Source organism: Cottoperca gobio, chromosome 21 (genome assembly GCF_900634415.1).
Source record: "Cottoperca gobio chromosome 21, fCotGob3.1, whole genome shotgun sequence".
NCBI classification, from domain to species: Eukaryota; Metazoa; Chordata; class Actinopteri; order Perciformes; family Bovichtidae; genus Cottoperca; species Cottoperca gobio.
Window position 1 is genome coordinate 2208985 of NC_041375.1, and position 13949 is coordinate 2222933.

At 37.2% G+C, this 13949-nt stretch overlaps 1 protein-coding gene across 4 annotated transcripts in view; it reads right to left on the minus strand.

Moving 5' to 3' along the window:
• The window catches only part of pde9aa (phosphodiesterase 9aa), a 32473-nt gene extending 21563 nt beyond the window's left edge, over positions 1-10910 (minus strand). For 3 of the 4 annotated variants that reach the window (XM_029459566.1, XM_029459565.1, XM_029459564.1), the window contains exons 1-3: positions 10597-10910; positions 4521-4591; positions 2987-3064 (exon numbers count right to left, since the gene is read on the minus strand). In XM_029459566.1, coding sequence (XP_029315426.1) covers positions 2987-3064; positions 4521-4591; positions 10597-10659 — 212 coding nt within the window. In that variant the 5' untranslated portion in view covers positions 10660-10910. The remainder of the gene's footprint in view (positions 1-2986; positions 3065-4520; positions 4592-10596) is intronic. The other variant, XM_029459567.1, reaches the window with a different exon arrangement.
• Between the last annotated feature and the right edge of the window lie 3039 nt (positions 10911-13949).

Below are 13949 nucleotides of genomic sequence, written 5' to 3' on the forward strand. Positions count from 1 at the left end.
TTATGTTATGTTACTGTATGTTATGTTACTGTATGTTATGTTATGTTATGTTACTGTATGTTATGTTATGTTACTGTATGTTATGTTATGTTATGTTACTGTATGTTATGTTATGTTATGTTATGTTACTGTATGTTATGTTATGTTATGTTAGTGTATGTTATGTTACTGTATGTTATGTTACTGTATGTTATTGCATGTTATGTTATGTTACTGTATGTTATTGCATGTTATGTTAGTGTATGTTATGTTACTGTATGTTATTGCATGTTATGTTAGTGTATGTTATGTTACTGTATGTTATTGCATGTTATGTTATGTTACTGTATGTTATGTTATGTTATGTTATGTTACTGTATGTTATGTTATGTTATGTTACTGTATGTTATGTTATGTTATGTTACTGTATGTTATGTTATGTTATGTTATGTTACTGTATGTTATGTTATGTTATGTTAGTGTATGTTATGTTACTGTATGTTATGTTACTGTATGTTATTGCATGTTATGTATGTTACTGTATGTTATTGCATGTTATGTTATGTTATGTTATGTTACTGTATGTTATTGCATGTTATGTTATGTTACTGTATGTTATGTTATGTTATGTTACTGTATGTTATGTTATGTTACTGTATGTTATTGCATGTTATGTTATGTTACTGTATGTTATGTTATGTTATGTTACTGTATGTTATGTTACTGTATGTTATTGCATGTTATGTTATGTTACTGTATGTTATGTTATGTTATGTTACTGTATGTTATGTTACTGTATGACTAGCACAGAAGTCCAACAACAAACGACCAGTTCGGGTTTAGATCAGGGAGGCCCTTCCTGACTCCGGGCAGGGTCTCTCATTCTTGTTCCCTTTTTTTCATGAAGTCGTTTTGGACCATTCTTAGTTTGGAGCCTCGCCTGAGACCAATTTGCCTTGGGAGACCCTACCAGGAGCACAAGGCTCCAGACAGCACAGCTCTCAGGTTCATAGGGACCATAGGTTTATTATGTTACTGCATGTTATGTTATTGTATGTTATTTATATTATGTTACTGCATGTTATGTTACTCTATGTTATATTACTGTATGTTATGTTACATTATGTAACAATATGTTATATTATGTTAATGCATTTTGTTATGTCATTGTATATTGTTATATTATGTTACTGCATGTTATGTTACTGCATATTATTTTACTGTTATATTACTGTATGTTATGTTACATTATGTAACAATATGTTATATGATGTTATATTACTGTATGTTATGTTACATTATGTAACAATATGTTATATTATGTTATATTACTGTATGTTATGTTATATTATTGTATGTTACATTATGTAACAATATGTTATATTATGTAACAATATGTTATATGATGTTATATTACTGTATGTTATGTTACATTATGTAACAATATGTTATATTATGTAACAATATGTTATATGATGTTATATTACTGTATTTTATGTTATATTATTGTATGTTACATTATGTAACAATATGTTATATTATATTATGTTACTGTATTTTATGTTATATTACTGTATGTTATGTTACATTATGTAACAATATGTTATATTATATTATGTTACTGTATTTTATGTTATATTACTGTATGTTATGTTACATTATGTAACAATATGTTATATTATATTATGTTACTGTATTTTATGTTATATTATTGTATGTTATATTATGTAACAACATGTTATGTTAACGCGACCCGATCCCGGATAAGCGGTAGACGATGGATGGATGGATGTTATGTTAATTTATCTTGTCGTACGTTATGTTACTGTATGTTATTTTTTTATTATCTTACTGCTATATTGTATTTTGTTATATTGCTTTGGTTTATGTTATGTGTTTACTGCATGCTATATTATGTTATTTCATATTGTGTTGCTGGATGTTATCTTATGCTATGTTGTTTTGTTATGTTACGGAATATGATGCTTTTTTTTCTTCTTCTAAATATGAATCCATTCTGCACTCCTAAATCTCAAGCATTGCATTCAATCAGATTGTATTGGCTTGACAAACCTATACTTTGGAAATGCATCACATTTTTAAGTGACACAATTAATTTTGTCATGACTCAAGGTGTATACAGTTTTTTACAACACCACTTTGTTGCATGTAGATGTACTGAGAATGTAATGTTAATGCATTTGCTTTAGAAGGAAACCCATGGAGGGCACAGTTTAAAGAAATAAGCTGTGTAGAGAATGACTGCAAAATGCTCTTTCGTCCACATTATAGCTCTGCATCACATTTCTTTCTATATTAACATAGTTGTGACTTTTTGGGTTACTTATTACTTATTTATTATATTACATATTGTTTATTCAATGTAAAATACTTCTTATAATGTAAAACATGAAGTATTTATCTTACTTTCCAGTGTGGGTCTTCATTATGCCTCTGCTGCTCTGCAGGTAAATCAGTAGCTCAACTGTGACACGATGCACTTCTTAAAGTTAAGCACATGGTAAATTGTAAATGTTTACTGTGCTTCTTAGTAAAAATAAAACAACTTTAAATGGTAATTGTAGACATGCATACTTTTGCCCAGCACATCCTGCTACACAGCAGGAAATCAGAAATGAGCCCATTAAGGAATCCTCTGTGGGAAAAGTGGCTGCAGTTACAAGAGCCAGATCTTTTTGAGATGGAAGTCTGTTGATCGCTGATGCCAGTCTTTATTCTGATGGGGCGTTTTTACTGCAAGATGTTATTCTGATTACTTGTGAATCAAAAGGCTCCAGATAAACTCAGTTACAGTTGTGGCTTCTAATGAAACATATAGATCACATTTTATGGCAGCTCATTGTAGCAATATGTTAACAGCCAAGGAGGAAGGAGCAGGGGACAATCAGCGAATGTGTCTTTCAATCAAGCAGCCAGCTGATGGACTGAACAAATGTTCTCTCAAACTATCAATAAAGACCTCAGCGGGAAGCAAGTTTCCCAATACCTCTCTGTGTTGTGTGGCATGGTGGGATCGATGGACACCATGGCTCCGGACGAATCCAGCAGGGACAAATTAGTGTTCCTGCATGAAGACAAAAACATGTTAACAGTGACTGGAAGTCACCTGGAAGTGTGAGAGATATGTTTCTCTGTTATCTTAAGTAATTTCCTATATAAATACTATATGTCTCACTAATATTCAAAAAAGATGGGCATATCGTTGGGACTCGTGCTAACACTGCTAATGGGTAGAATGGTGGTATAGACATTTAGGAGAGCCAAAAGGTCCGGCTCAAATCTTCCGTCAGAGCAAAACATCCATCCACATGTGTCCTTGAGCAGAACACTGAATAAGGATGTTGTCTGGGCAACATAAGATGAACTCCTCCTCCAGGGACCATAAGCAATCATGTCTCTACTGCAATAACACAACCATTGTTACAAAACCATGTTACAATGAGATTCAATGGAGTTTCTCAAGAACTTGTAGGTCATGATAAAACAGACAGGCTCATTGGAAGATTGTAATACTTCTAAAGAAGTTAACAACATGAGGTACATCATTACAATAAACAGTTTGTTGGGGTTTCACTGACCTATTTAACAAGAGTTTACAGGCATGCTAGCAGCAGCTCTGAGACTGTACTAAGGCTTGTATCGGCATGCTAACATGCTAACAATGACAATGCTGACATGCATATGATTCTATAAATGTAGTCAAACAAGACTTCCTTTCTAAAACCCTATAACCGTCTGATGAAGTCGTTTAAGTACAAAGTATGGCTTTAAATCTTCATATAATGAGCAATAAAATAATGAAAATAGACTCACTTTAATCACATAACAAACAAAGCCTCCTCAGGGAGACCATAACATTACCTGTCTTCACAACTAATGGTAGTGTAGCTGGTTGTAACTTTGCACTCAGAGATCAGAGAGAATATAGAATAATATACAGTTAAGATATTATATATTTCATAGAAACAGTCTGCATTTCCTCATTCAGGCCTGAATACGAAGCATTAAGTTTAATTATCCATAACTTTCTCTTTAGAGGAATGTGCATAAAAGGTCTCCATCATTCTGTCGTCCTCTTAATCCCAGGAGCACTAGCAATCACCATGAGAAAACTGACGGGGACACAAGTTAACATAAAGATTATAATCCTATTAGTGTTGCACTTGTAAAAAGCACAAATAATGCATGCAAGGGTGAGCAAACGTAGGTGTCTCTCCAAAGCAGTTCAAAGCTTATACAGGGTAACTGAGTTTATTGTTTTTGTGAAACATTTCTGTCATTATGCATTCCCAAAGCTTTATCACATCATATGGTGTTTCCAGATGTTTCTTTATCAACTATACACATATTCTTAAATAGCAGCACTTTCATGTACAATACACAATAATCACTATACTGTACTCAAGCTGACGGCATTAACAGAGCTGATGGATGGATGTCTCTGTGTGGTGTGTGTGTGTGTGCGTGTGTGTGTGTGTGTGTGTGTGTGCTTGTGTCTTGGGTATGTGTGCATGCTTTACCTTGGCACACCCAGGGCTGTACAGAACAGCTCCTTAATGTCACACAGGCTGCAGAATCTACTGAACACAACCTGATGGAGAACACACACACACACACACACACACACACACACACACACACACACACACACACACACACACACACACACACACACACACACACACACACACACACACACACACACACACACACACACACATGATTTATTATTTATGACACAACAACTTTGTAAGTTGTAAGTAAGAGTAAATAAGGAGAGTAAAAATATCACATTTATCACATAACTCCTGCATATCAGATGATAACAGATCGATATTTTTGGTCTAGTTGTCAGGTTTATTATGTTAATAACAAATTGTATTGTAAATTAGGGCCACCGGTTGGAAGGTTGGTGGTTCCATCCCCAGCCCCTGCAGTCAGCATGTCAAAGTGTCCTTATGATACAAGATACTGAACCCCAAATTGCTCCCGATGGCCAACGGTGTGTGAGTGTGTGAGTGTGAGTGTGTGTGTGAATGGTTACACTACTGATGAGCTGATGTGCACCTTGTATGGTAGCCTCTAACTCTGTGTGAATGACATGTGTTGTAAAGCGCTTTGAGTGATCGTAAAGATTGGAAAAGTGCTATATAAAAGCCAGTCCATTTATAATGTATTATTATTATTTGCTTTTAGCCACATTACTGGTGATACTTATTCATCAAAATTCTCAATGTGTAATTATTGTGTAAAAGCAACAGTCAACCCTACAATATCGTTGAAATAATAGAGGTAGATATTGAGGTATTTGATCAAACATATGTAATATAAATATATAAATAATAAACAGTAGGCCTACAGTAGGTAGCCTACTGTAGGCCTACTGCTTCTGGAGTACAGGTCTATATCCCACGAAAGCAGTACACTTTGATCTGCATCCCTGTCAGAGTGTTAGTGTTGTTGAACTGTAACTTTCATTTCATTGTGGGAAGTACTATACATTCCATGGACACTACTTTTTTCATTCTATTGTGGTCATTTTTGAGACACCATATCGAGCAAACATTTCACACTTAGCATTCAGACACTCAGGTACAATTGCTGACATTAAATGTAGTACACTAACACATGAGTTTACTGGTGTGCAATCTTAATCTTAATCTTGTTTATTCTTATGTGCAAAATATGTTATGAGGGACATTTGTGAGCTCTTTCAAGATCACATGGCAGAATACTTTTGTTGAACGACATTTCATTTGGAGTACATTTTAAATCAGCGTCTTTCTGATCATTGGATATGTTTTTGTACTTCTAATTAAACATCTGCAGACCAACAGTCGTCCTGCAGCAGGATATCAAAGTTCTCCTTCCTCCTCTGACTATAGTTATGTGAAAGTGGAGCAATCAACCACTGGGGAGAAACTCTTGAGTCTGACATTCAAGCTTCCCACGCTCGAGGCTCTTCTTCTGATTAAAGAATGTGCACGTTGCAGCACAGCGGCAGGTAATATTTTGTGGTTTTTGTCCCTTTTCCTCCTACAGCTTCATAAACAAGATCAATCACTGTCATTGAACATGACAAATGATTTATGTCACTCCACAGCATACAAAGAGGGATGACCCACAAAGATAAAGCTCGTATTTGCATGTGATGGCATCGAAGACCAACAAACAGCCAAGTGGCCACGAGAGATGACACGGTGAGGCCTGGCAGTATATGAACATTTTAGAGACACTCTATAGCTCAGGGGTGGGGAACCTTTTTCCTATCAAGGGCCATTTCAATTTTTACAACATCCTTCAAGGGCCGTACCAATTATTGAACTCATAACCTCTGCTAAATGTTTTAAAGACGCAGCCCATTCATTTCACTTTTCTTTCATGCTGTGCGAAAAAGCTACTTTTTTATCCATCTATCTTTGCGTTTTATCAGAAATCCTTATTTACCTTGTTACAGCAAAATAACTTCTGAAGTAAAAAGGCAGTACACAATAATTAAATAGAATAAAAAATAATATAAGTACCAAGTGGTTGATAGAAAATGAAGTGAGTATTGTAAATGGCAGTGATAACTGCACAGCAGTGGTGGAACAGTCTGGGTGTGGGGGTCTACCTCTCTATCTCTCCATGTTTGTATGTTACGCTCTGGAGAGAGCTGCTTGTTGAGCCAAACTCCACCCAAGAGCGTTAACTTTATCCAAACACACTCGTCCTTTCAGCTCGTGCAGTTTGGCATGCTTCGTGCTGTGATGACTCTCGAGATTATTTTTCATCACCGGAAGCGCGTCCGCACAAACTCGGCACACTGGCCTTTAACTTCCACAAAGAAATAATCGTTCGTCCATTTCTCCTGGAACATTCCGCATCCACCTCTCTCTGTTTTACACTCGCCACTGCTGCGTTCGCTGACCGTCTCATTTAATATTGAAGTTTGACATGACGTGACCACGTGTTGTGTTCAAGGACCCTGACCCTTGACCCAGTCAGTCGCCCGTTTTATTCTATTGCTGTCTAGAATTCTTTGGGATTTTTTCTAGATTTTTTGCGTGTGAATTACGTCGAGGGCCGGATCAAATGGTCTTGCAGGCCGTACACGGCCCGGAGACCGGAGGTTCCCCACCTCTGATATAGAGCATACATTTCACACTTAGCATGATTGTAGAGGAGGAAAGCGGTCAAAGAGCACTTAAGCAGTCTGGCAGTGGCAGCCTGTCACAGGTGGAAGAGACAGGGACTGGTGGAGCTCAGTACTTCAGAAACACCACACATCTACAGCTGCAGTGGAAAACATTTAATACTGCAAATGTACAAGTCATTCAGTGCTCAACTCATATTTCCCGATTTAAAATTGTTATGGTCGGGAAAACCACAACAAATCTGTAACTCTGTGTCCTCTAACTTTTGCTAAGCATCATGGGTATGAATGCAGAACAGCTACTGCTTCTTCCGGACATCAACATCCTTCCTCTGCTACCCATAAACCCTTGTCTTTAGGTGACTTTTCTGGTCTCAGTTCTCGTTTTAACTAGATGCAGTATATGTATATTTAATTTGACTGCTAATGTTTTAACTTTGCTCAAATCTGCCTAATGCTGCGGTGTAAACACTTAGGTGCTTCCTTGTGCTGCCCTCCCGATTTAAGTATGCATGCATTTGTTTTGTTATCATTTACTGTTCATGTCAATACAAAAACAATGCTAAACTGTACTGATGAAGAACAGAAATAAGAGAGAGATAAGTACTTATTTGGCACTCTTTATAAAAGAAAAACTTAATAGCAGCTAAAGAGGGAAATAACATAATGACAATGTAAACAAGTGTCCTGTGGGATATGATGAAACCTCTATTGCTCTTTTACTGATGAGAAAACATACAGAGTCTTTGTTTTTGCATTAAATTAATTAATTTCCTTAGTTTAATCCTTCTTAGGATGTTAAAACGCAGAGCTTTAATTTAAAACTTCTCTCCATAGTATTAACCACTGCTATAAAAATGTATGTTCTTATTTTAAGATGCCATGAGTGATTTCAATAACACACCCCACCTTATCATAATCGGCCCCCTTCTGCTGCTGAATGCACCCAGGATGATGATCCTACACCATAAACCAGATGCATCCACTGTTATGCAAATAAAAAATACGGCATATTCACATCTGATCACACAAACAGGACATGCTAACCAGAATCTGATTAGCCTGAATAAGGACGTGAGACAACAAAAGGAAAAACATGATTGCAGGGAAAAGGCAGAACGCACGACGCAGTCATAACATGGCTTTGTAATACAAGCTGCTGTTCACCTCGCGTGTGTCTGAAAAGTGGAGCTAAATATGGACAGATTTGTAATTTAAAACAAATAAACAATATGTGTCAAAACAGGAACACTGGGCCATCCACTGATATTGATTTCCTTATCCATCCTTCATCCTCTCATAGCCAAATGAATAACCTTTAATCTGAAACCCTGACCTGAAACTAATCTAATATTAAAACCTAAATCCAAATCTCCATGTCTGTTACACAGCTTGCACAGGGACTCTCTAAGCATGTCCAGCCTAGTGACCACCGATCCTACGAACAAACAGCTCAATATTATCGACGACCAATACAGAAGACTTGGCAGGTGGTGAGGCATCAGATACAAATACACAGCTGCGGGGGAAAAACACACACACACCAGAACATTGAGATATTTAACCCTTCAAAAAAAACAAAGATGCCGTGAGAGAAAATTCAAATGTTTTCTAATTAAATGTAGCTGATCTCCTATTCCATTTCATTTACACAAGGACTCTCAAGACACAACAAACTCAACATGTTCCTGCAGGATGCTTGAAACACATTAAACTGTATTAACAGCTGTTTAAATTTTACAAGAGCAAACCTGTTGCATATAAACAACGTCTGCATGAGGAAACTTTTTGCAGCACACACACTCTGTGTGAACTCCATAAAAAAGACACAACGCAATAAATGCAAAGTGCCGGAGAGGCATAAACCTTATTATATGGCCTTTTATGAGCTGCTGTTCCTCCATTGGTTTGTCAATGTAAACAGAGCTCTGGCTGCGCTCTCCGCCTCAACACTCCAGTCTGGAGATGGACTTCAGCGGTGCAATAATGGGACAAATCATCTGAAATGTACACTGCCCTTGACTGATTATGTGGAATAGTGAGTGCATGAAGTGTGTTTTAGATGTGTGTTGACAATTACAATATTATAATGTTGTGCTTACGGGGTATTTAGCTTTTCCTTATTGAAACTGAGGAAGTAATGATGTTTCCTATTAGTGCAGTGATTCATTTATTTAATTTTACTGTAGCAGGCATGGTTCAGATCGCAATAAATCTGGATGTTCTGGTGGGATTTTGTTCTTGTGGTTGAGGCAGACAGTGATTTAGGTTTCCCTTTAACTGAACTGAGTAACTGTGTAACCTTGAGCAGGAATAACAAGTTCAGAAAATGGATGGATGAATAAATGAAAGGATGAATGAAGTTAGCTGAGAGTCACGAAACTCAGTGTTGGTGACGTATCAGTAAAGAAATCTGGTGGTCTTCAGGGATTGTAAATTAAAATCTTGCAAGATGGACAAACCTGTGAAATGACTCTGCCTGTATGGACTGTAAATAATCACCAATTCACACTCACTCAGCAATGTATTCCTCTCTGTGGCATCACGTCTCAACATTACTGGGGAATTATAATATTGCTATACTAATGTTTTTGTAAGGGTTTTATGACACCGTTTTCTTTTAGTTATTTGAAACAGATGCAGTGCAGGCACAATAACAAACTACTGCTAACAAAATGAAACTGACCACATTTAATTTCTATAAAATCCATATATGGACTTGCAGAGTGTCCACTTTACACTGTGAATTTATAGCAACTTTATGATGCTTAATGACATTTTATAAATCCCTTAAGACATCACAGTAACTTGTCTATACTCAATATTAACATTTAAGTGACATTATACTACTTAAGTTTCTTTTCTTTTTTTATCCATACAGATATTACTGTAGAGATTTACACTTTCAAGGTGTTACCCACATCACAATATTTATTATATATATATATTATTTATATACTAGGCTACCACAATGACTTTTGTATAGTCTTATTATGGAACTCCACGATGGGCAATATAAAATTAGTTCATTAATTAATAATCAATTTCATAACAAACAATTCAGCAATTCTGACATTGATCATTAAACATCATAAAATGTATTTATAAAGATATATAGTTGTTTTTGTTTTTGTCATCACGGTAACTTTTATTTCAAAAGTTACGTTTTTAATCATTCATAATGTCCATTTTCATGTTTGTGCAGTTGAAAGTAATCCCTTCCCCCTCATAATTCAACCAACCACATTCCCCCTGCTTCTTCTTGTGAAATAGCAATTATCTAATACTGGCCATTTTGGTGTTAACCTATAAGAAAGGGTTTTCTATGAAGGTATTTTACTTTTTTGTAGTGTTGGCTATAACCTACAAATTATTGCAGACTAACTGCAGTGTTTTCTTCTTGTTTTTGCTAACATGGTTGACATATGGCTTTCATATAGTATACCCTGTGTGTACCGTACCTTCTGGATCCTGCCGTCCACGTCCAGGTAAATGACCCGGTAGGAGGACGAAGCGGAGCCCATGGTCCGCTCTCCTCTCACAGGCGTCGGTGCGTCGCTGTGCGATTTCTGCTCCGGGCTCCGTGTCGCCGCTCCGATCCTACTCCCCCCGCCGTTAAACAAACCAAAGGTGGTGAAAGTGGAGTCAGCGGTCCGACAACATCCCACCTGCCTGTCTCTCTGTCAAACACACCGATATAAACTCTCTCTCTCTCTCTTTTTCTCCAACTCTTTCTCTGGCACCTCGTTATCTGCAGCATCTCATAAAGCCTGTCCACGCGCGTCCCCGCCTCTACAGACCAACTGGGTCTGCGCGCGCTCACCTAAAGTCTCTCTCTCTCTCTCTCTCTCTCTCTCTCTCTCTCTCTCTCTCTCTCTCTCTCTCTCTCTCTCTCTCTCTCTCTCTCTCTCTCTCTCTCTCTCTCTCTCTCTCTCTCTCTCTCACTCAAACACACACACAGTTGTAATATCTCCATTTCCACCAATCAGAGACAAGTTTGAGTGACGTCACTCAGCCCCCTGATGCTGCACACCAAGGACTGAGTCTCAGATTTATGTTCATTAAATAATGAACAAACAAAACAGATGCTGTATGTTTCTTAAGTGTACAATGTAAGACAGCAGTGGTATGATATGTTCCTCTTTGTGGTTGCTTGAAACAGATCCTATAGTATAGAAGATAAACACTGAGCACCCCAAATGAGTTCTTATAATAATAAAACAGCTTATTAGTCAAATATTTATTAATCCATAATAAATCCATTAGTTACAATTAGTACCTACTTCTAACTTCTCCTGGTGAGCTGTAGTTGTTACCCTGTATTTCGTCCATGCCCGTGTAAATCACTCTCAAAGAGCTCGAGATACACCGCTCAAGCCGTGGTCTGTGAGTGAGAAGAGCGGCGATGTTATCCTCGCACACTGTGATTGTATGGCTGGATTAAGCGAAGCATGTTCTCACATTAGTGCTTTGCTTTTCTCAAGTGAAGTAGTCTCAAGAATAAGCAAAACAAAAACATGCACAGAAGAAAAGAGCAAATGGCTGCTATCATAAAGCTTTGCCGCTTCTCCTAGTGACGAGAAGTAAGGTCTGTGTTTCCTACCATGGTAAATCATTGTTAATAATCATTGTGAGGAATAATTAATTGGTCCATAATTTGTAGTGTTTGTCGTACATTATTTTGTGTTTGCCGTTGTCAAATAAAACCTGTTTGGTCATTATGTATCAATTTGGGTAAGAACTTTTCAAATCGTTTGGTTCTGATGGAAGTCTGTAAAAAATCTGTAATGTACATTAAAAACGGATATTGGTCTAAATAACCCACATTCCATTTAAACTGTGCCTTCTTTTGGTATAGCAGAGATTATCGCCTCCTTCCAAGGTGGTGGTTGTTTCTCTTTTTTTTTAAACCCAGTTCAGTGTAGAGAGTATAATTAAGCAATAGCTCACGACAAGCCGTGGTATATGGTCATTATATCACAGTTAAGGGGCCGTGGTACAACCCCCTTAACTGTGATATAATGACCATATATCACGGTCTGAAGTGAGCTTTTATAAAACGGTTACCAAGTGTGGCAATATGAAAGAAAAATACACACTCCAATTTAAATAGTTTTTATTATTAAATAATGATGTTCAAAATAAAATAGTCCCTCTGTTGCCTTCTGCATTTTGTCGACGTCTGAAAGTCTATGACCACAGCTTTATCCTGACACCAGTCTTCAAAGCACTTAACTGCCCATTTTGTTTGCTTCACGGTGTTCTGTTCGTTTGGGTTTTTTTCCATTTGGTGTACCTGCTCTTCACGTAGCTCTGCATGTCGTCTTGTAGGGGCTTTTTTCTCTGGAGATAGGCACTGATCGATCCACTCCTCCAGAGTAAAGCTTTGTAAAGTCATTTAACAGCTGTAACGGTTGTAGCTTTTTCTCAGACGGGAAGGATACTGACTAAAGTACTAAAAGTAACTACAATTGTACCCGTGATATACGCTCATTATACCACGGCTAAGAACCAATCAGATTGCTTGATTTGACATGTCCGTTTTATAATCGGTGTTAACTCATCTTTGAATCCTTATACCATTCTGCCGTATACCTATCCCCTCCTGGTGCCAATTTAAGTTTACTAATTGCAGTTTTTAAATCACCTTCATTTGTATCATCAGTCATTGTTTTATTTTGTTCGTGGGGAGATCAACGGAATTCAGGAAGGTGTTGTGTATAATTTGAGTAAAGATGCTCCCTACTTATTTACTTACTTATTTTTGGTTCTTTTATTTTGGTGATTGTATTTTCGGCCATCTTTCTTTCAGTTTCAATGCCAACATTTTTATAGATGTAGATCCACTTGCATAGTGCCTCTGTTTAAGGAACATTAGGTTTTTCTTGATTTCTTGTGTAGCCAGAATGTCAATTTCATTCTTATATTCTCAATGTCTTCCAATGTATCCTGCACCAGTCTCAGTTTGTTCAATTTGCTCTTCAAAATAAGGTTCATTGAGGCTTGAGTTTAGTTTCCGTATATTATGCTTTAATTGCAGATAGATCGCAGGTGCATGGTCACTTAAATCCAATTCCACATCTTTTCCAAATGTTATGAAATAATCTATTCTCGTGTATAATGAATGAGGAGTAATGACTATAATCTTTACCGTAAACAAATCTGTCTGTCTTGAACTGCTAAACTAGTCGATGGCAACACTTCAACATACTCTAGGGATTATATATTTTTGAGTTTGTATTCTGATAGTTGAATAATCCACTTTACATGTATATGTAATTATCAGCTGCTTTCTCATGAGCCCTGGTGGATCTCAGCCATGGGAATTAGAGGAATACTTTGACTGTGTAAAATACACTTGTTCACTTCTTGAGAAAATTGATACCAATCTCCACGTGGAGACGGATATCAATCTTCTCATCTAACTCTCCGCAAGAAAGCAAAAAAGCATGCCCTAAATTGTGAACTGTTCCTTTACGTCACTTTGGCTGTCAACTTGAACTTTTATTTCTTTCCACATCAAACCACAAGACAAAGTGAAAGGGGAGGGGGGATTTTGGATTTAGTGTAATTAGTGGAGTCCTAGCTCAAATCAAGGATCAATATGCCTGGAATGTACCCCTTTCCAATCCGAGTGTGTGTGTGTGTGTGTGTGTGTGTGTGTGTGTGTGTGTGTGTGTGTGTGCCTCATCTCTTGTCTGCCTGTGTCACTGAGTAGGTTTCTGTCTGTCAGAAGCTTACCATTTCAGATGACACCTGCCACCTCCAGCTGAGACTTGAGGACTCTTCATGACATGAATTAGACAGATTTAGC